Genomic DNA, 24,613 nt, shown 5'->3' on the forward strand with positions numbered 1-24,613 from the left:
TTATATTATTAATGGCTCTGCTCAAATGTCACCTTATCACCTTATCACTACCATTCTAACTTCTGTGCTTTAACAGTGTTTATTATTTCCTGATATATTATTTACTTGTCAGTTGACTATCTGTCATCCCTCTTAATATAAGCTTCATGAGAGCTGGTTTCACCTCTTTTGTTAGCACTGTATCCCCAGCACCTAGAATAGTACCTGACATATAACATGCAATAAACACTTTTTAAACAAATGAAACTCAGACCAGGTAACTATAATAACAAAAGCAATCAACTTTGACATACAACATACCATCATATTCTTTTTGAATAAACTTTTCCAAGCCAATTAAAATTTGCTCCCTGTTTTGTTGTTCAGAAAAAGGTGGTGACAATTCATCTAAGTTAAAAAAAAGAAAAGGAAAAAGAAAAGTAAGGAGAATGAAATCTGAAAATGTCTTCAATTTTCTACCCTAAAAACTTTACTTTTCTTCATTATTTGTTGACTCTCTGACATTAAAATCATAAATGTTACTGCGGAAGGAAGGAGCAGAGAAAGAACAGAAAAATAACTTTACAGATCTATGTACATTTCACATGATCATTTTCCCTGTGAAACAGCTACAAGATATACTTTCTTCTACAAATTATTTAATTTTTTTTCAGACAATCCACTCTCTCCCATATACATGCTGGTTTTTCCCCTCCTGTTAAGACTATTCTCATACTGTTACACTAGGTACCCAACTCAATCAAATCTAACAGTTCCCTCAAATGCCTGGTCAAGATTCATACCTTCCCTATAAGCTTCTTTGTCCAATCATGGCCTTTAATGACCTCTCCTTAATTGAATTTCCTTAGCTCTTCAAACCACTTGCCAGTTTAGTTTATACTGTCCTTCCAGTTTTCTAGTTATTTCATTTATAGTCATCTTATTTTTCCAAATAAGACCATACACTCCTTAAGAATAATCTTTTTTTTTCTATCTCCTCCTCCAGACTCATACCCAAGAGTTAATATGGTAAGGAATTAAATTAATATTCAGCTTTTGAAAAACAAATGCATCATCAGTGGTTGCAAGCTGAATAGCTGATATACAGGTGATTTTTTTTTTGGATTGGAGAAACTATTCTGTGTGATACTCTAATGGTAATATATAACATTACCACTTGTAAATACCAACAGAACTCTGCAAGTACAAAGAGTCAACTTTATTGTATGCGTATTTTTAAAAATCATCTAGGAGGTCAGGGAACCTCAGGATGGAATGCAGTCTATAACAAAGAATCCAGCTACATTATAAATGTATAAGAAAACTTCACTCAAGGGAGTGGGGGGGTGGGAAGGCGCTAATCTAACTTTGAAAATAAGTGGAGTCTGTAAGACTAAGGTTTAAAGGAACTGCACATAAGCACTGTACTCTAATTGATAAAGTTGCTTCCCGTCAGGGTATAGGATAACAGTTCTGATAATGCTGTACATGTGTACTTAAATGGAACAATTAAATAAATGGGTGGCACATGGTGGGAGCCAGGTTTCTCACTGTTGGAGTTGGACATTTACAGATAATCAGAAAGAGGAGGCTAGAAAGAGCCATGTGGTAATGTATTAGACTTGGAGACATCAGTACAAAGTCATGCTTAGCTTAATAAAGGTAAGATGGTCACATGGAATTATTTATAGATACATGTATATACATGTATTAGTATACACACATAAATTTTCTTGCTTGGAGAGGACCTAGAAACAACAATACCCAGTACCACAACAAGCACTCTAACACCCAGATCTTGGTTTCTAACACCATCCTCCAATAAAGGAACCAGGGCTCTTTGGGAAAATGTCTAATTCTAGGACTGAGACAGAAATTTACATGATGATCCTGGAGTATCTTGCAGGGCCAGAAAGTAAGAAAGTGCTAAAATACAAAAGAACAAACTAACAACAAAAAGAAACCAAAAAACTCCACACACTGATGGGAATATATCAAAAGGTCACAGGAACCAAATGAAAGCACTCCCAACAGCCAAATTTGGGCAACAAAAATAGTAGTATTGGATTATAACCCAAAGTATAATACATCTATGAGTCCATACTGAGATAAATATATGACTCAATAAATAAAAACAAATGTAGTGAATTATATCTTAATAAAGCTGTTAAAGAAGAATGTGCCATGGTCCAGCCATTCAACTCCTAGGTATTTACCCAAGAGAAATTAAAACATATGTCCATACTCAGACATACACGAATGTACACAGTATATTTATTTATAACAGCCAAAATTTAGAAACAAACAAAATATTTATCAACAAGTGAGTGGTAAACAAAATGTAGTATAGCCACACAACAGAACACAACTCGGCAATAAAAAGAAATGAACCACTGATACACATCACAGCATAGATGAATCTCAAAATAATTATGCCAAGTTAAAGAAGCCAGATGCCCTCATCAAAAAAAAAAAAAAAAAAAAGTACATTCCATGTGATTCTATTTACCTAGAACTCTAGAAAAATTCAAAGTAATGTATAGTGACCAAAAGCAGATAAGTAGTTGCCTGGCAGGAGGTGAAGATAAGGAAGGGTAGAAGGGAGGGAATACAATGGAGAACTAATGTTATGACATCAGAAACTTTATCTTACCTGGGACACAGTAAGTACTTAAAAAATGTTTGCTGAGTGAAGGTTTATTCCAGGTACACCATAAATGTTTATTGAAAAATGGTATGTAAGACTTTACCCAAATCTTTATAACCTTATCTGCCTCTATTACCTTTCTTATACTCTACCAAATTTAAGGCAATTATTCTCTCAAACAAATACTACACCCTATGCTTTTATGCATAATCTCTTATATCTGAAAATGCAGTCCATCTCAAATGCCACATCATTAATTCCAATTCCTCTGACCCACTCCAGTTAAAATTAATTGTGCCTGACTGAACTGCATTTTGTTTACCACTGCTATAGAATGTAACACATTCTACTTCCAATTATGGCAAGTTTCATACATGTCTTATACAACCATTTAGAGTAACACTGTGCAAGAAAATTGCAATGACGGTAATGTTCTCTATCCAGACTGCCCAATGCAGTAGCCACTAGCCACATGTAGCTACTCAATACCTGAGGTGTGACTAGTATAACTGAGTAATTTAATTTTTTTTTTATTTTAGCTAATTTAAATTTAAATAGACACATATATCTAGTGACCACCATATTAGACAGCACAAATCCAGAGTCCAAGCTCCTTAAAAGCAACACGATGGACTCTGCATTCCCCTTGGCATTTACCACTGTGCCTTGCACACAGTAGGCATTTAATAAATATATGTGGTTGGGTCTCTAAACTATTTAAAAACCTCTACCCAAACAAAATGTAAGCAAACTATTTTCAAATAAGAAAATAAATATTCAAAATCTAAGAAATAATCTAGTCTTAGGAAGTAGTTCTAGTAATAAAAGACTTACCAAAACATCTTTTACATACTAAATCAAGTATTTCCCGAAATCGATTTGTCATTGGTGGTAGAGGCTTTAGATCAATTTTCCTGAAATCCTCTGGGCAATCATTTTTTGAATGGCCATCCTTTTTGCAGATGCTGCATACTATTGTTGGCGGCTATACAAAGGTTAAAAAAAGAATCTAATAATCAAACTATTGAGGGACTTTATTATCACTTATAAAGCAGTACAAAAAGAAACTTTTATGCAAGTCAGTCTGATAACCTGCATTTTCAAGAGGTTAAAAAGAAAAGCATGTTAATGAAATTCAGTATTAAATGTAAAAAGAAAAACACATTTTGAGCCAACTACTTATTTTCTTCTCCACTAAAATGATATTACCAAGGATTAGATTTACCTGAAGATGTAAAATAAAGGAAATACCAGGAGATACAAAAGGTATAGGTTAATTCAAACAGTGTGATCAGCTCCCAAAATGAAATGCATACATCACATTTTAACCTATTAAGGTCTTTAACAAAGTAGATTATAAAGAAATTTCAAGTGGCACCTTTCATTTCACTTGAAACATTTTCTATCTTCAGAGTCAGTCATTTATAGAACCACTGCTTGACTAGTGGGTTCAATTTCATTACATTAGCATGGTACTCAAGAAACTAAAGGGCTGAACTCTAAAAGTGACTCAGCTTCATACAAGGAACAACTCTTATGCAATAGCCACAAACAACTTTCAAACCCTGCAACACCATTTCAAATGTATTCTACCAGACTACCAGACAGGTGGCTAAAACAGTAAAAATTCATCCCAACTACCTGAAAAACAAAACTCATACGGTTAAGGAAGAGCACTACTCTTTTCTTTATTGTAATATGCCTAGGAACTTAGCTTCTTCCTCCAGGGTTAGCCTGGACATTTACCTAGCCAAATATACAGAAACCTCTCTGTGTGAATGCTGTGCTGTGGGCTAATTAACAGTACCATAGAAATTTTTATCAGCTTTTTAAAGCTTTTAAAAAATGACATATTTATCATAAAATTCTAGAAAAGTGTTACAGATAACTAGAGAGAGAAATAAAATTGGAGAAATAGTTACCTTAAGATAAGGTTCCAGGAAAAAAAAGTATTAAGAAACGTAAACTGCAGTTATATTACTAAGAGGCTTTTCTAAATATCTGCCATTTATTTCATCTTTTTTAGTAGTCCATATGCCCTAAATACTACAACCTAAACAAAATGGGACAGAGTATCCTTACAAAGGATGAAGAAACACAGCTTAGTAATTAGCTTAAAAATTCTAAAGCTTGTCAATAAACAATTATCGATAAATCAATAAAACTTGATGACTTTTCAGGGGTATTTTTTGTATTCTACTTGATTTACACATTATCTACATAATCCTTTTTTCAACCTAGGTGCTGATACTATTTCAATTATGTACACTACACTCGAAGCAAAGTACCTTAGCTAACACTTTTATTAACAAATTATTTTCTGTTACAAAGTAGCTTATTTTCTGCTCGCTCAGGTTTTTATTTTCTATAATTTATCAAGTTAAAGTTCAGACTATCCCACTTTAAAAGTGGAAATGTTAAGACTCCTATAACTCATAAGGGATATGCCAAAATCCAAAGAGAAGCTCAGTGGCAGACACAGGATCTGAATTCATTTTTTTTTTTGGTTCCTGATCTTAGTTTTAACTCAACTATCTTTAGTTAAGTTTATATACCAACCTTTGACCCCCACCAAAAAAACTTTAAAACAGAACACTATTAAAGTTTACAGACACTGTATTCTCCTTTGTGGAAGTAACTATAATCATATGTAAAAAAATCAGCAAAATTTAAAATATATGCTGCCTTTACCAAACTCACTTTCATAAGATACCTGATGAATCCTTTCATATATGAGAAAGTTAAGCAAACCAACTAGTAATAGAGTGCTGAAACATTTCAGGTTTCATATACATTCTTAAAAGGCAAGTACAGGGGCTTCCCTGGTGGCGCAGTGGTTGAGAGTCCGCCTGCCGATGCAGGGAACACAGGTTCATGCCCCGGTCTGGGAAGATCCCACATGCCGCAGAGCCTGCACGTCTGGAGCCTGTGCCCCGCAACGCGAGAGGCCACAACAGTGAGAGGCCCACGTACCGCTAAAAAAAAAAAAAGGGCAACTACAGGCAAAAATACAAAAAGTAAAAGAAACATATACACCAGAATAACATTCCAAAACAATAGTCTACCATCATAGAAGCCATCTTTACATTTCTGAATCTAAAAACTATAAATACAGAGTCATACAACAACCACAAAACCTTACAGATTGTTTACAAACTGTATCCTACCTTGCCAGAGGTTAAAATAAACTTATCAAACACAAAATATAATTCCTGGGTGGGGTGGTTATCATCATCATTAAGGTCAGAAGTATCTTCTGTAGCTTTGCAGTTGCAAGAGGTAGCAGATGTGTCAGTGCATACAATGTGATGTGAACTTTCTGTTTCTAAATTTGACCTGCAGTCTGTACCAGGAGATTCATCTGGTTCAGGGGATTTACAATCAATGCAATTACACTGGGTGAGCTCCTTTTTAAAACAAGTTTCTGAAGGTACTAAAACATCTTGTTTCTTAATTGATTTTGGCTCTAATTCACTGCTTTCACTGGTGGAAAGAGATGAAGATTCCTGTCCATGTTCAGTCAAATCTAGTTCATTTATCAACAAATTATCATCTTCAGTAATACATCTCTGTGATGTACATTCCATTTCTTCATATTTATCAGGCTGACCTCTTTCTGCACTTATTTTTTCTGTGCTTTCCCCAAGTAGAATGCAACAACTGGATGCCATATTTTCAGACTTCACTGGTTTCTTATTGCTTATTTTTCCCTTCTCTTTTTTCATGGAATCCACTGTAGATTTATTTCCACCCTTCCTCTGAGGACAGGCAAAATACCGATAAGCTGCCCTGAATCTCTCCACAACATATTCATAAACAAGCTGGCTGTTTAAGCTCCGTGCAACATTCCTCTTGATTGAAAATGGATCTAGTTAAAAAAAAAAAGGTCAGTAGCTAAGTATCTATTAACAAACTACATATCCAAGCTTATACAAACAGCTACATTGTCAGCAGAGTGCATTTTCCCAAAATTTTTCTAAGGTAAGCTCCCAATGAGAGTTCCTGCAAACTGAGTAGTGGAAATAAAATAGCAACATCTTTCCTTTGTTTCTGTCATAAAATTAAAAACTAAAAGAAAAAGAGAGAAAAGAATAAAATAAGGTAATTAATGAGAGGATGGCTGAGGAGGCCAACTCAGTAATTACAAAATTTCAATGATGAAATTGCGAGAAAAAGCTATGCCAATATGCTTCCTTATATTGTCTTTGAATGAAATTTTTCAAGCTCCAAGACCTAGTAATAATTTTCATCTCTTGTCACAATATTCTTCAGTTATATATACTCCTTGCAATTTAAACAAATAAAATATAGCCTAAAACTCTCCAGGCTTCAAGTTATACTGATTTTAAGATTTAACTTCAGTAATATCAGAAAATTAATGAGAGAAAGAAGGAGAAATAATAGAAAAAGTAGAAAAAAACCTAAGAAAGTAAAACTTAAACCAAAATTTAAACTCTGATACAGTCTAAAATGGCTATGCTGAAAAGGCTTGTGTCAACTGAATCCTCATTATTAAGAGCATAGAACAGAGTTCTGAAAATGTTTCCGGGTTTTTGGATTTTATAAGCCTTAAATACAAATATGCCCCAGGAAAAAAGAACAGTGCCACCCAAAAGACGATACACATTTTCTCCACTACTGAAGATCATTAAGTGAAAGGATTAACAGGCCAGGCTTCAGATTGTTAAGACTGGGGCATCTGTTACTTTTTACTGTTATCTAAATCCATAGGCTTTTAAAAGCTTTACTTAGCCTCTTTCCTTTTTCTAGAAGAAAAAGAAAAAAAAAAAAAGAAAAAAAGGCAGAGAGAAATTATGATGGCTGCAGGCTTCAGAGCTCATTTATTTACCATATGTAAGCGAGTACAAGATGGGAGTACGTGTTTGAGTGTATGAGAATATTTGTAAGTCCAACTCACAGTAGAGAAGCCCTACAGAGGATGGAGGGAAGAGAAGAATGTGTAGCCTAAAAAGACTAAAATGATGGACAGAAATTCCATTTCCTATCTATAAAAAGTGAGCAAAATGTTGTGGAATTTAAATTTTTTATTAAGAATTTAGAAGCAGTACTATTTATTTCTGTATCTCTAAAGATTTTAATATTCTTGGGATTTGATGTGAAACCTTATTTGTTAGCATCAATTGTTCTTTTTTCCTTTAGCTTAGCCATATTTAATAAATGAGGTACTTCACAAGACAATGAAAAACTGGATTTTAAGATTATACTTTAACATAATTTTATGACACAAATATATTTAAAAATATCTTACAGTATTCATATAACTATTCTATTTTTCTGTATTTTTGAAATTTTCCACAATTAAAAAATAAAAATAAAGGCATGTATACAAGCTAATTACCCTAGCCATTATAATATTTACAGATTGGAAACTTTTAAGTAAGCATTAATCCTATAAAGCTATCATGGACTTGATAAAGAATTTATCCACAATATATAGTGACAACCTAGTGGCATATAGTGCTACAAAGCCAAGGGATAAAATTTATAACACTACATTAGAAATAGATGATTAGTGGCACACACAAAATTCTCCAAATGAAATATAACATATCATCTCACCTTCAATGGCTATTCGCCTTTTAGGCCAGTTTTTGTTTTCTCTTGTTAAAATATCTTGTATCCGTACACATATGACGTATTCCTCCAAAGCAAAATCCAGTGTGTAAAATTTTAGCAGCTCTAACCATAACTGTCCCAGGGACACCTGATTTGGTGTTCCCAATGTTAAAGGAGACTGGAAAAGAAAAAAATACCTTTCATTTAAGCTTCACAAAACTATAGAATTGTTTAACTTTCAATTTAAAAAGACCTTAGAGATCACCTTTTCAAAAACTGAGGCATAAAAGAATAGGTTGCCAAAAAGCAGTCTGTGGCACAGCTTGGCAACAGTGTCCCAGATTACTGACTCCTAGAATTTTGTGTTCTTTCCACTAAACCAGTGATGCTCAACCTTGGCTGCACATTAGAATCACACTGAGAGCACTAAAATTCACCAACACCTGAGCTTGACACCACTCCCATCTCCCATACCTTTCCCAAGACTGTGATTTAATGGACTGAGATTTTTAAAGCTTCCTAAGTGATTGTCCCGTGCTGTGCAGCCAAGGTTGCTAATCACTGTATAACAACTACTAGAGCTCCTCCATTGCAGCAATTACTTTTAAAATCTATATAAATGCCCAGGGCTTTCAAAAGTTAATTCCTTCATTCAACAAACATTTTAGAACCCACTGTGTCCCTGGCATTGTTCTGGGGATATAAAAAAATAATGGGAGCTCCCACTTAAACCATGTATCACTCACTCTTCTAAGTGGTACATATACAACTAATATATACAACTATTAATTCTAACAGCTATGAAGTAGATACTATAGGGCAAGGATTTGACTCAGGATCACCTGACTACTGGGTCTGTGATGCTAATCATTATAGCATACTGTGACTCAAACAAGGTGAGGTCCATTTCACAGACTATTAGGAGAGGAAGAGACCATTTAACAATTACAATGAAGGCTACATACTAAAATGGGTCTCTGAATCGGGGGGTCTTAACAGAAAAGGTAATACTTGAATTCTAAAGCAATTAGCTAGATGAATGCCAGCTAAAAGTGACCACTAAGGCATATAAAGGCATAAAAATCATTCACTCATTCCATTCTACAACTATTCACTGAGTGCCTACTATGTGCCAGGCACTTGGGATATATCCGTGAAAAAAAACAAAGATCCAGGGCTTCCCTGTGGCGCAGTGGTTGAGAGTCCGCCTGCAGATGCACGGCACACGGGTTCGTGCCCCGGTCCAGGAGGATCCCACATGCCACGGAGCGGCTGGGCCCGTGAGCTATGGCCGCTGAGCCTGCGCGTCTGGAGCCTGTGCTCCGCAACGGGAGAGGCCACAACAGTGAGAGGCCCGCGTACCCCAAAAAAAACCCAAAAAAAAACCAAAGATCCTTGCCTTAGTGGACCTTACATTCTAGGGGAAGAAGACAATAAGCAACGAACTTAATAAGTAAATTACACAGTAAGTTAGAAGAAGAAAAGTGCTGTGGAAATAAGAAAAAGTTGAGTAGGTTTAGTAAAGGGGATGGGATATGGGAGCAGATTCCAGTGTTAAATATAGTCAGCATAGGACTTGTTGAGAAGGTATGATCTGAAGAAGAGGAAAAAGGGTTCTAAGAACAGGAAACAGAGCAAACACACTAAAGTAGGAGTGTAAACAGCTTTAAAAAGAAGACTAGTGTGGCAGAGAGAGGAGAAGAAAAGAGGGAAACAAAGAGCTAACCAGTAAGAACTCTGGCTTTTATTCTAAATTAAATGAGGAGCCGCTGAAGTATTTCAAGTGTGGGGAGGGAGAAGGGCATGATCTGACTTAAGTTCTAGAAGAGCCATTCTGATTGTTGTGTTGAGACTATAAAGGGGACAAGGGTAAATGCAGGGAAACTTACTATGAGTCTGTGGTAGTAGTCCAGGCCAGACTAGGCTAGGACCAGGATGGTAACAGGGTAAGTGGTCAAATTGTGGATATATTTTGAAGTAGAGATGACAGGATTTCCTGACAGACTTGGTATGGGGTATGAAAGAGAGAAGTAAAGGATGACTCCAAGGTTTTTGACTGAGCAACTGAAAGGATGAAGTGCCATCAACTGAGATGGGAAAACTGCATGTGGAGCAAAGGGATGACCCAGAGTTCAGTTTTAGACACATTAAGATTAAGATATCTATTAGACATCTTAGTAGAAACATTAAATAGCAGGTTGGAAATACAATTATAGAGTTTAGGAGAGAGGTTTGGCCTAACATTTAAACTTGGGAGTCATCATCATATAGATGGTACTTAAAATCCATGAGATTGGATGAGATCACCAAGGGAGTGTAGATACAGAAAAAAGGCAGGGATCAAGGACTGAACCCTAGAATACTCCAACATTAAAGAGATTGGAGAGGAAAGGAAGAACCAACAAACAGGCTGAGAAGGAATAATCAGGCATGGGTGTGGTATCCTGAAAGTCAAGTTAAGAAATTTTTTAGAGAAGGAAATAATCAACTGCAAATGTTGCTGATAAGTCAAAAAAGATGAAAATTGTGAAATAACTATTGGATTTAGCCATGTGGAGGATACTGACACTGGTAAAACAAGTTTTGGCAGATTGATGGGGGTCAAAGCCTGAGTAGAGTGAGTTAAAAGGAAACAGAGAAATTGGAAATAGTGTATATAAACAATTCTTTCAAGAAGTTTTCCTGCAAAAGGGAGCAAGGAAATAGCTAGGAGGGGAAATGGTGTCAAGATTTTTCTTTAAAGTGGGAGATGTAAAAGCATGTATGATTCAGTAAAGAATGAAAAATTGGTAACCTAGGATGGAAAGAGAAGAACTGCTAGAGCAATATTCCGGAATAGACAAGAAGGGATGAGACTAAACACACAAGTTAAGATAATGACTTTAGATAGCAACACAGGAACTTTTCATAAAGGTTATGAAAGCTGGCAGCAAGGCAGAGTATGTGAGCGCGGATAGTGGGAGATGGTGGTGGGAGTGGGAAGTTCTCTTTTGATTGCTTCAGTTTTCTCAGAGAAGTAATAATAAGCAAGATCATTAGCTGAGAGTATTGATGGTTTGAGAAAAGGGTAGAAGGTAGTCTAGGAAAGTGGAAGAACTGAACATGTGCTCGGGAACTACATATACTTCAGTATAGCTAGAGCAATGATTTCTGTAACGTTCACATTTTTGTAATAATGTCTGTCTACTTCAGAAGACTACATGCTTCTGGAGGACATAATCCATGAATATACATCTTGGGTTCTCTAGCACTCAAGATAATGCCTGGCACATAGCTGGTCCTTAATAAATGAAGTTTGAGTGATTAAATAAGCCAGCCACCCTCTATAGGAGCACAAGGCCTTTATTTCTTCACCAGTCTGGCAACATAATCCCCATATGCTAAAGCTTTGGTCACAGCCCAACTCCTGAAGGAAATTTTTCTTATCTAAATGAAAAAGATACAAAGAATTACCTTGATATGATTCAAACAATACAAGCCTTTCAAAATGAGGTATATATTTATTAGGGAATCTTGGTACTGAAAAACTAAACCAGATCAACCCCTCACTTTACAGATGAGGAAAATGAGGCCAAGAGGCTTACTCAAGGTCAGTCAGTCAATCTACTATTAAAATAGCTTCAATTGAAGGCATCACAAATTCTACAGATAGAAAAGCCAAAAACAAAAACAAAAAAAGCTTACTTTGCCATGTTTTTCCTTCATGGCATTACTTTGGTTGTCTGTTTCTGTCTTCTTGGTATCATCTTTTGGTTGGTCTGCCTTAGCTTTGTTTTCCTCAGCAATTGAGTTTTTCTCAGTTGCACTACTTGAATTATATTCCCACTTCACAAACTTCTCTTCTACTATGCCCTTCAGCTGAAAGTCATCCATCCTTTTTGGGTCAAAGCCTTCAATCTACATAAAAAGGCATTCCAAATTGGTAGTGGAAAGTTATTAAAAGAAAAAAAATGATGGACAAACAGACAAACCAGAATTCCAGCTTTAAATGTGTGAACAGAGCACTCTGCAAGAATGAACTACATATATACATGTGCATACATGTTACAAACTGATGCTTACCCAACTTCCAAGTAAGCAAGGAAGAAGAGGGGGTTTTCTTTGTTGTAGAAAAAACATCACCATTAAAGCAAAACAGTAAGAAGGGATTCCGCCATCAGTTTGGGAGTCAATATAGCACAACTGCAAAATGAAGGGAAAAAAAAGTACCACCATTTAACTTTCTTTCTGTTCTCCTAAAAAATAAAAGTAGCTTTTGTCTTCCTACCATAATCATTGTTAAAAGTTCAAATAATGACAAATATAAGGAATGACCTGAAATCATACCACCCTGAAATAACTATTTATATATTGGTAACCATCTTTCCATTCATTTCCTTACTGCATATGAAGATACATACATATTTTAGTTAAACGGAATCATATCACACATAGTGCTTTTACTGTGGACATCTTTTTAAAATCTTATTTTCTTATCTTGCCTCTACTTCTGCCTCAATGTTAACGATCTTCTATGTACTCTTCCATGCCTTTTTCTATACTCAAATAACCATATACAAATATACATTCCTATTTTCTATATAAATACAGGGAGGATTTTATAGTTTTTGTCATGTTTTACCAAAATAGACATCTCTCTGTATATTACTATTCTCCCTTAACAATGCACCAAGAAAGTTCCTCTTAGTCAATTAGTATATATCTAACACATCTTTTAAAATGGTTAAATTATAGCCTATGATCTGGATGGTTATTCAATAGTTCCCTCACCCAAGGACTTTCACATTTTGTTCCCAGTTTTGCCACTTTAAACAGTCCTGTAGTATTTATCCTTATACATTTTCCTAAATACTGGTACTCATTTCTATGAGCTATATTCCCAGGAATGTATTTGCTGGATTTTAAAATGTGATATATTTAAATTCTAATAAATATTATAAGATTGTTTTCCAAAATCAGTACAGAAATTTCTCTTTTCATCAGTAACAAGAAGGTATACACATGCTTCCCAATACTAGGTGTTACAACCTTTTTTTCTTTAAATATTTATTTTATTTACTTATTTATTTGGTTGTGCTGGGTCTTCGTTGTGGCTCGCCTGCTCCTTAGTTGCAGCACATGTACTCCTTAGTTGCGGCCAGAAGGATCCTTACTTGTGGCATGTATGTGGAATCTAGTTTCCTGACCAGGGATCAAACACAGGCACCCTGCACTGGGAGCGCGGAGTCTTAACCACTGCGCCACCAGGAAAGTCCCTATTTTTTTTATTTTTTATTTTTAATTAAGTAAAGTTGATTTACAAAGTTGTGTTAGTTTCAGGTGTACAGGTGTTACCACTTTAAAAAAATTGTCAACAAGATGGGTGAGATATAATATCTAATAGTTACTTCAATTTGCATTTCCTTGATGCTAAGAGGTTATACAAATTTTCATGTATTTACTAACCATTTGGATTTGCTCTTTTCTGAACTATTAAATCTTTTGCCAGTTTTTCTATTTTCATCAATACATATCGATTTGTACGTGTTCTTTTTTATGTTATAAATAATAACTCTTTATATCTGACATACGCATTTGAAAAATGTTATTTTTTCCTAATCTGCTTTGGCATCATTTATAGTACTTTTTATCATATAAAATGTATTGTTTATATAAACAGTTAAATATGCTTAATATCTTCTAGGTTTCCTACCATGATAAAGATGTTTCTCCAATCCACAGGTTACATATAAATACTCTTAAATTTTCTTCTAAAATTGTGAATTTTCATTTGAGTGCAATTTATTTTTGCATTTAGTGTGCTAAGGGTCCATTATTTTCTTCAAGAAAGATACAGTTCTGACAGAACTATTTATTAAATAAACCATTGCTTTCTCACTGAAATCTTTTATTCTTTTCATAGATTAACATCTCATTTACCCTAGGGCCTACTTATGGGCTTTCTATTCTGTTCCACAGATCTACGTGTCTATTCCTATGCAATGGTATACACTTGACTAAAGCAGTTTTATAGTGGTAAAGTACATCCTCCTTCACTAGTTTTCTTTTTCTGAATTATTTTGGCTTCTCTCATTTATTCTTCCATACTAACTTTAAGATTACGTTATAATTTTTTTCCCAAATTCTTGGTAATTCTAATTGAAATTATTGTACATTTGAAAATTAATTTAAGGGGACTTTACATTTTAGGGATACCATCTCCCTATCCAATAACTTGGTGTATTTGCATTTTCCAAAAATTTAGGAGTTGTCATCAATTACTCTTTCCCTCACCTCTTGCATCCATTACCTCTGCAAGTCCTACTTCCAAAACTTATCCCAAATCTGTCTACTTGGCTTCATATCCATTCTAACCTAGCACAGATCATTATCCTCTCTAGCTGATCTACCACAACAGCCTGTTCACTGGGTTCCCTATTTCTACTCTTTACCCCCAGAAGACCTTTTCCAAGCATAAATCACGCCAAGTCATATACTGCTTTTAAAACTTATCCAATGAAATTAAAATACAAGTTCCTTACCACTTGAAGTGTCTGTCTAACCTCATCCTCTACAACGTTCACTCTCACTCGCTTCATTCCAGTCACTCTTGCCTTTTTCTGCTCCTTAAGAGCTCATTCTCACCTTACAGGCTTTTTACTAGCTATCCCTTGGATTCTATTCCCTGAGACAATCAAGTGGCTGGTTATGCTGGTCAGAGTTTATATATCACATCCTCAAAGAGACTTCCCTGACCATCCAGTGAAATGTCACTCTCTTATCACATCACCTCATTTTAATGGCACTAAATTCTACCAGATATTGTGTTATTTATATATTTTTTTACTCTCTGATTCTTCCAAAAGTATGTAAGCTTCATGATAGCAGGACTCAGTACATCTTGTTAGATGTTTCCAACACCTAAGAACAGTATTTAGCACATAGGAAGCATTTAACAAATGTTTGCTCAATAAATAAATTTGTTCAGATTTTGTTTTCACCATTCAATAACACAATTTTCTTCCTGTACCCTTATTAATTTGTTAGTATTTTATAATTTGTGTCACTATCATGAAGATAATATTTTTCCCTGCTTCTATTCTATAAGTTTATTTTTATGACAGAGAAAAGCTACTGATTTTTGTATGTTTATAGTGTATTTAGTCATCACAAATTCTAGCAGTTTTTAACTAGGGTTTTCTAGGTATACAATCATATCATTAGCAAAGAGAACATCTTATTGTTTTTCTAATATTTACATTCATTACTTCCTTTTCTTTCCTTGTTGCGTTTTTTAAATCTCCACAACAATGTATAACATAATTGATCAACATCTCTGTAATATTCCTTATTTTAACACATATGGCTTGAGTAATTCACTTTTTTTGTTTTTTGCGGTACGCAGGCCTCTCACTGTCATGGCCTCTCCCGTTGCGGAGCACAGGTTCCGGAAGCGCAGGCTTAGCGGCCATGGCTCACGGGCCCAGCCGCTCCGCGGCATGTGGGATCTTCCCAGACCAGGGCACGAACCCGCGCCCCCTACATCAGCAGGCGGATTCTCAACCACTGCGCCACCAGGGAAGCCCACTTGCGTATATATATATATATATATATATATGTATATATATATATATATATATATGTTGTGTTTTTTATTTAATTTTACTTTTGGCTGCGTTGGGTCTTCGCTGCTGCACGCGGGCTTTCTCTAGTTGCAGCAAGCAGGGGCTACTCTTCGTTGCAGTGCGCAGGCTTCTCATTGCAGTGGCTTCTCTTGTTGAGGAGCATGGGCTCCAGGCGCACAGGCTTCAGTAGCTGTGGTGCGTGGGCTTAGTTGCTCCACAGCATGTGGGATCTTCCCAGACCAGGGATCGAACCCGTGTCCCCTGCATTAGCAGGCGGATTCTTAACCACTGTACCACGAGGGAAGTCCCCACTTTCTTATATTTTATTTAGACTTTTGCATTTACTTAAGTAAGATCAGCCTGTAATTGGACTGTTATTATTTTCCTTACATAATAAAGACGTAGCATAATCACTAAAGCCTTAGTAAATTTAAGAATATAATTTGAAATAAAAGAGGATTAAAAAACACTGATAAAAAGAGCTTAGGACTTCCCTGGTGGCGCAGTGGTTAAGAATCCGCCTGCCAATGCAGGGGACAGGGGTTCAATCCCTGGTCTGGGAAGATCCCACATGCCATGGAGCAACTAAGCCCACGTGCCACAACTACTGAAGCCTGCGCACCTAGAGCCTGCGCTCCGCAGCAAGAGAAGCCACCACAGTGAGAAGGCCATGCACCGCAACGAAAATAGTAGCCCCCACTCGCCACAACTAGAGAAAGCCCACATGCAGAAACGAAGACCCAAAACAGCCAAAAATAAATAAATACATTTATTTAAATAAATAAATAAATTTGAAAAAGAGCTCAAAATATTCCACTAGAATAAATTCTCATTTATCCAGGGTATTAGGACAAAGGGTATGCTGCCTAATGAATAAGTCAAGTTAACCAGAAACTTCTTTGCAACTATAAGGAGTTGCTCATGTAAGCTGTTAACACTATCAGACATCTCACAGAGGAAAAACACTGAGGTAGTTTAACAGAGAGCTCTTAAAACACAGAGATCTCATAGCCAAGATGTGGAAATAACCTAAACGTCTATAGATAGATAAATGGATAAAGGAAATGTGCTATATACACACAATGAAACATTATTTAACCTTAAAAAAGAAGGAAATTCTGCCATTTGCGACAATACAGATAGACCTAGAGGACATTATTTATGCTAAGTGAAATAAGACAGGCACAGAAAGACAAATGTTATATCTCACTTATATGTGGAATCTAAAATAGTCAAACTAATTAGAAGCGAAGAGATTGGTGGCTACCGGAGGCTGGGGTAGAAGGAAATGGGAAGATTGTTGGTCAAGGGGTATAAAATTTCAGTTACACAAGATGAATAAGTTATGGTGATCTAATGTATAGCGTGGTGACTATAGTTAACCATACTGTACTATATACTTGAAATTTGTTAAGAAGTTAGAGCTCAAGTGTTTTCTCACTACACACACAAAAACGGTAACTAAAATGGTAACTGTGTGAGGTAACAGATATGTTAATTAGCTTGACGTGATTATTTCACAATGTATACATATATCAAATCACCAAGTTGTATACCTTAAATATATACAATAAAAAATAAAAATAAAGTAAAACCCCCAGTAATCTCTTTTAGATGTCAGATATTGCTAAAATTAATTCTTATGTTAACTACAAAAAGTGGCTCTGAGTCAGGAAACTTGACTATATCGGACTGATAAGGCTAAGAGTTTTGCTGCCCAGAGTATTAATAGGCTTTCCCAGAAAACAATTTCTTATTAGTAGAATGCTAAGAATATAGCTACTTAAGAATGGAGACAGCCAGAGAACAATCAACAGCAATCTCATGATCTCAATTACAAGAATAAATTATATTCATATACTATAATTTTCCTGAACCCTCAAATCATGGAAAATCTGTGCTTTACTAAATAACATACAATGTGGATTAAAACTTCAAGATAAATAAAGCTGTTGGAAAAAAATATTTGAGAGGAATTATTTGAGAGAAATCATTTCTAGGTTTCTTACAATAAACTCAGAAAATGAAAACCACTGGGAAAAGCTCTTTGCAACTAACACAGCTGCCAAAAATGAGACACATCGCTCTGTTGGAAACAGAAAGGAACCACTCTGCAACCAGCTTTGTAACACGTTTTTTAGTGTCCTTCACTGATTGGTATGTTTAGAATCAATACAAATTTGAGTAACCGTTTCAAAGAGACCACTTTAGGAAACAAAGTTTATAGGCCACTTTTTTTTTCCCAAATGAAAATAAGCTGAATACCATTTATAGTCTTCTAACACAGTCTAATTACTTAAAAGAACAAAAGAAGTGTGTGAGAAAACTGAGACTATTTATGACCACTAAAAAAATTAAGGCATAATTAAATAGTACCATCCCAGAGGCAGCTATTTATTCCTTCATTCCTTATGAAGCCACTAACCTTCCTGGAGTTGATAAACTTAGTTTCCTGAGTAATGGCTAGTCCTTGTCTACCAGTCTCATCCCATACTCTGAGAAACTTTAGTTACTAGGGTTGTCACACCAGTCCTATCCCTGCTGACTTATCGTTGTTTAAATAATCTCACTTGCCAATTGAACAAAAAAGATTTGTGTAGCATTTTAGAATTCAAAGTATATTCTCATTCATTATCTCATATCACTTTTGAAATAATCTCTCCAGATAGAAAAATTGAGGCTCAGATAGATGAAGTGCCTTGCTCAAAATGATATAAATATTTAGTATAAAAATTAGAGTTGGAATTGGTTTATTCCATTTCATAGCACTAAATTTCTGTAGTATGCTAGGCATTATGCTAGGCACAGAATATAATGAGATAAATAAGAGGAGGTTCACCCTCCCTCAGACTGGTTCACTGCTCCCAGTCACTTCCAAGGATTAACAATCTTTCTGAAGAACTGGGCCATGTATTCAACAAATATTTATTAAATGCCTACTCTGCACTGGCATAGTAACATAAGAAGCACGAGGACCAGCCGTGAATAAATAAAACAGACTAAACTTCCTATCCTTGCAGTTTATAATTTCATGGAAGAAAACAGATCACAAACAAATATATGAATATGTATGGAAGGTGGCAGTAAGTGCTATGAACAAAATAAAGCAGGGTAACGGCAGAGAGAGTGATGGAGGCAATGCTATTTTATACAGGGTGGTCCAGGAGACTCTGGTAAGATGAAATTTGAGCAGAAACTTGAAAAAAAGTAAAAGAGTGAACCTTTCTGGCTGGATATGTGGGGTAAGAACATTTTAGATGAAGGGAATAGCAAACACAAAGGTGTTAGGTATGAAGACACCCCAACTTAGGCTTTCTGACTGTTCCATACTTTTCAAGCTGTTCCTTACTCAGACAGCTGGTTCTGTCCCAACTATGGGGAGAATCAAAAGTCGAGACAAAATATTTCTAAAAGAATCCTCTGGCTGTTTTTGTTCTCAAGTTATCACTCCACCACTACCCCACTAACTCATCTTCTTTGTATAAGACAGAGAATTTACTCATCATTAGTCTAACAAGTAATGAATACTACACTGATGAATACTATATACAAAAACTAAAATCTCTCTCTCTCTAGTCATTTGGACTGATATTTACCACTCCTCGCCACCTCCAAGGGGTAACCTGGAGCACAGGGGGAACCACAGCCTTTAATAATATGTTAATTCTAATTTAGGAAACTTAGATAACGAATTATTAGCAGTTGGCCATTCAGAAATTGCTGCAGGAGGGATTTCCCTGGTGGCGCAGTGGTTAAGAATCCACCTGCCAATGCAGGAGACAGGGGTTCAAGCCCTAGTCCGGGAAGATCCCACATGCCACGGAACAACTAAGCCCGTGCACCACAACTACTGAGCCTGAGCTCTATAGCCCGTGAGCCACAATTACTGAACCCATGCGCCTAGAGCCTGTGCTCCACAACAAGAGAAGCCACCGCAATGAGAAGCCCACTCACCACAATGAAGAGTAGCCCCCGCTCGCCGCAACTAAAGAAAGCCTGTGCACAGCAACAAAAGACCCAATGCAGCCAAAAATAAATAAATAAATTCATTAAAAAAAAAAGAAATTGCTGCAGGTTACCAATAATTTATAGGAAAGAGAATAATGTTCTAAGACAGAGACTGGGAAAAAAATATGCTAACAAAAGAATCTTAACTTGCATAACAATATCTTACAACCTTACAACCTTAACTTACAATTACAATAAGAGTGAAGACTTGAGTCTCAAATACTAAGATGTGAAAGAGAATATTTCTACACTGAATAAAAGAGAATAAAGTATAATAATTAAACATTCTAAAGTATATTAATAAACTCTACATGCCTATGAAACTTTATTTTCATGTCCATTATCAGAACCTGCCACACCACTTTCCATCCACAAATAACTATTTTGTCCCCATATTATTATGATTTATGTTACATGTTAGTGCAAGAAAAAGCCTCATTTATCTTAAATGTTAGGTACTTTTTTCCTCTGTTCCACTTACCTTAGCCCAATAGCGAAAGGCTAACACCAAGGGAGTAAAGACAGGTTCCATTTTGCCAAGAGCAGCAAGTAAGTCAGTAGTGAGGCATGCCATATCATTTCCTGCACTCACTCTACAAAGTAAACCACTGTGAATGAGAAAGAAACAAATTTTCACTGTACTAATACCTTAAAAACCAGAATACTTCAAATCCTGTGGCTATCCTTTCCAGTCACCACAATTAACACCTAAGAATTCATAATAAAAACAAATGTTTTAATAAACTTAGAGCTAACAGAAAACTATATATCATTTCCATCACTAGAGTTCCATACAAATTAAAGATGTTTTAACTATCCATTTATACTTCAGAAATAAATTTTAACCTCACTTAGTATTTAATATTTAAGTTCATGAAAAATTAATTTCAAAAGCAGCATTAAGATGCACCAAAATTTGATTTATGTGAGGGGAAAGACATTGATATCATCAATGTCAAATAGTACAACATACCTTCCTAGTCCATTCTTTTTACTTTGCACATGATAAAAACAAAAAATGAAATACTGGGGCTTCCCTGGTGGCGCAGTGGTTGAGAGTCCGCCTGCCAATGCAGGGGACAAGGGCTCGTGCCCCAGTCCGGGAGGATCCCGCATGCCGCAGAGCGGCTGGGCTCGTGGGCCATGGCTGCTGAGCCTGCACGTCCGGAGCCTGTGCTCCGCAACGGGAGAGGCCGCAACAGTGAGAGGCCCGCGTACCGCAAAAAAAAAAAATGAAATACTGAATTGACTAGCTATACTTCTCGACTCTAATTTTTCCTATCCAAGCTTTCATGACTTTATTGATATGCTATTTTCAGATTAGAGATCAGAAAGAATTTATCTATTAATCCACAAGTAATGCTTATATGTAAGTGAATATAGGAGCTACCTTAAACGGAGTGACAGAATTGTAGAAGAAACATTTTTGTGGCAGGGAAAAGAATGTGACTGAGGTTGCCGCAGAGGCAATTTGACACAATATGGTAGGAAAAACACTAGAAGTCAGAATACCTCTATTCCAATTCTGATTTTCCCCTGAATAATTTGAATTTGGACAAATCACTTAATCACTCCAGGTCTCAATTTTCTAATTTAGACAATAAGGAAGTTGAACTAGATCTCCAAAGATTCTTCTAGCTTTGAATAAAAAAGAGTAATCTTAAAATGTAAGAAATAATAATTAATAATCAATAAAAGAATACACTATTATTTCCATATTGTTTCTATCTCTCCCACATTGGTTTCAAATACGATTATTTCAGTTTCCTTTGTCAAAGGCATGTTGCTCTCTCAGTCCTATAAATATCTGAATAGAAAGCGAAGATCAATCTTCAAAGACTCCTTGAATTTCAGTGAACTAAAAACTAGATTCTAATAGATCCTTGAGAAGAGAGTCTATTTCTTATTTATGTTTGAAATAAGCAAAGCAGTACCTAACATATAGTAAATGCTCAATACTGTTGGGTGAATAAACAAATGAAAAGTTTTGCATTAGAATGTTTTATTTTTAACTCTCTAATAACTCCATTTCTTGTTCACATGCTTTTAGCAGGCTTGCTAATTTTAATAAATAGAAACTAGCTTAGTCAAATTAATCCAAGAAGAAATCTAAAACAAAACTCTTCTCTCTTACAGATATCCACTGCATACTTGGTTGTTGTTAATTTTTTTTAAAAAAACTTTATTTTCTCTTCATTGTTACCGACCTTTTCCGATCTTTGCACACCACAACAGGAACTTTAGCGTGAAAATCAGATTCCACATCTACATATAATACTAATAAAGAAAAAAAATAAAACATGTAAGCTAATGTCAACATCTCTCAAATGTCTGCTCTATGGTAAACATTAAGTAATTGTTTCCTTCTAAAAATCACTCTCACTGCTTCTGTGGGACAATCCACTCTTCTCGTTTTAAGCATCAACCCAACAGAATCTCTTACCTCTCTTGGTGTCATTTGCTGTATTATCACAAACCACAGACAGGCAGAGTCCCAAATACTGTCTGAACATTATAATTACCTTAAGAAGAAAGGTTTTAACATCCCTAAAAGTTTGAATATTTCCAAGTAAATATACAATCTAGTCAAAGTTGTTAAACCTTCATAGATATAGCAAACAGAGGACACCACTTACTTCCGAAGGCTATTTCCACAGGAGTCACAAAATGAGAACCTACAATGCTCTGACAATATAGTTCTTTTAAATTATCCATGGCAGTAAAAGGCTAACTCCACTGGCCCTATTTCCTGTTAATACATGAAGAGTCTGCCAAAGCTCTTAAGGAAGGACTAACAAGTGAAGCACACTTCCACTCTGAAGTCTTTCTCTACATCTCCAAGGTAGGCCCCATGCTATAAAATATCTAATCTAAACAAAAACAGATGGATTAACATTATCGCATTTGAAGTTCAGAAAAAACCTCTTAGTAGTACCTGTTGGAATTATTAATCTGTTCAAAACAAACGTGCTGAAGAGCTTCATGTCAGGAATTACATTATGCATGGTGGATATGACAATGAATAGATACAAAGAGCTCAATTAGGGATTTGGAAAACAAATATATAAACAAATAAATCCTGCAGATAACAGGATAGAGGTCTTTAAGGAGTACAGAGGGCATAAAGGAGGGAATAATCAATTTTACATTCAGACTGAATTTTAGAAACCTATGTTATGTGACTTAAGATGATCTATTCATGTATTTTAGTGGAAAACATATTTAAAATATTTTTGCTACGTTGATAGTGTCTAGTGAGTCTAAAGAGGTAAAAGCGCTTGTCTATATTATGCTTTAGAGTTTTTGTGCAATGAGAGTCAACTATTTATTACAGAAGAAAACTTCCTTTACAGGTTAAACTGGACCAAAATCATCCCTTAAATATTAATATTCCAGGAAAATGGCCAAAAAGCTGATAAATAACGGAGAGCTGATAGGGCAGACAGAGAGAAGAAAAGAAGTTTAGAACTGACACTAGAGCCAATGAGAGGATATGGCTAAAATCAATAAACTATCTCTTCTAAGCCAAAATGGAAATATTTTTGACAGGTAATTATGATTCATAAAATATAAGATGACAATAGTAATAATAACAATCACAGCAGCAGAAATTTAATAAGAAGGTACTGTAAACCAGGTACTTTTCTAAGCTATGGCTTAACCCATTTCATCCTCATAAACAACCCTCTCATCAAAAAGATACTATATTATTGCCATTTTATAGATGAGAAAACTGAAGCATTAACACTTAAGTAATTTGTCAAAGGACACACAACCAGTAAGTGGTACAACTAACTAAAATTTGCACCTGGAAAGTCTGGCTCCAGACTCTGAGCTCCTAAGCATTTACTTTATATAACAAGAAAAGCAGTAAATAAAACCAAGAAAATAATATTCCAGACTGTACTACATGACCTGGGACCTGCTTTGAGAAAGTTGTAATTTTTAAAATTTTTATTTAAAAAGTATTGTTACCTATATGAATGTCCTTTTTACATAAAAATCAATCCAGACAGATGAGCCACAAATGAAAGACTTAGTAGGTATAATCTGGTTGATGTACTATAAATGATTAACATTGTTTTAAATGGGGGAAAAACATATTTCTTCAATGCATACACACATTTTTTTCCCCAAGTCTCTCCCTAAATCTTCCTTCATCAACAATCTCCTAATGATTACAGGTTTTCTGTCTCATTTTACACAAGAAGCATTCATAATACTCAAAGGCAACATTTTGAAATTACCCAAAAGGCAATCGTTTTTAATATATCAATTTTAAATATGATACTTTTGATCTAACTGACATGTAAATGTTCTAGTACACCTATTAAATACATATGCAATACAATGACGCAAATATGCTAGCTGTTTTAGTTTAACTTGGTTAGGCATACATAAACAACACAATGCATATATCTTTAAAGAACTTTCTTTAGAAAAACAACTCTAAAAAGAAACTCACCACTTTTTTTTAAAATCCCAAGCACTTGTATCAGAAGATCTGGATGATTCATCTAAAAGAAGTTTCAAATTAATAAATACACTAACTTCAAAGTTCAAGTTTCAGAACTTTAGAGATAATTCAATTTCATTAAATACAAGTAAAATCATGCTCTGTATTTTAAAATAATGAAAACAGAATAGTGTTCTACTTTTATGTTAAGAAATCTTGTTCATGGAGGAAGTAGAATCCAATAAATCATATAGTGCTATTATTCCAGCAACACTACTAGAATTAGTGAGTTCTTAGAGTGAGAAAAGATTCTGCAATTTCATATCAAAACAAATGAAAAAA

At 35.3% G+C, this 24,613-nt stretch overlaps 1 protein-coding gene across 3 annotated transcripts in view; it reads right to left on the reverse strand.

Annotated features, from left to right (window-relative positions):
* Nucleotides 1–24,613, reverse strand: part of TUT4 (terminal uridylyl transferase 4) — a 119,680-nt gene that overhangs the window by 35,876 nt on the left and 59,191 nt on the right. For all 3 annotated transcript variants that reach the window (XM_065875897.1, XM_065875892.1, XM_065875895.1), the window contains exons 7-15: nucleotides 24,281–24,332; nucleotides 22,023–22,092; nucleotides 20,297–20,423; nucleotides 12,266–12,385; nucleotides 11,888–12,100; nucleotides 8,207–8,381; nucleotides 5,794–6,494; nucleotides 3,461–3,611; nucleotides 301–387 (exon numbers count right to left, since the gene is read on the reverse strand). In XM_065875897.1, coding sequence (XP_065731969.1) covers nucleotides 301–387; nucleotides 3,461–3,611; nucleotides 5,794–6,494; nucleotides 8,207–8,381; nucleotides 11,888–12,100; nucleotides 12,266–12,385; nucleotides 20,297–20,423; nucleotides 22,023–22,092; nucleotides 24,281–24,332 — 1,696 coding nt within the window. The remainder of the gene's footprint in view (nucleotides 1–300; nucleotides 388–3,460; nucleotides 3,612–5,793; nucleotides 6,495–8,206; nucleotides 8,382–11,887; nucleotides 12,101–12,265; nucleotides 12,386–20,296; nucleotides 20,424–22,022; nucleotides 22,093–24,280; nucleotides 24,333–24,613) is intronic.

Source organism: Phocoena phocoena, chromosome 1 (assembly GCF_963924675.1).
Source record: "Phocoena phocoena chromosome 1, mPhoPho1.1, whole genome shotgun sequence".
In the NCBI taxonomy this organism is placed as follows: Eukaryota; Metazoa; Chordata; class Mammalia; order Artiodactyla; family Phocoenidae; genus Phocoena; species Phocoena phocoena.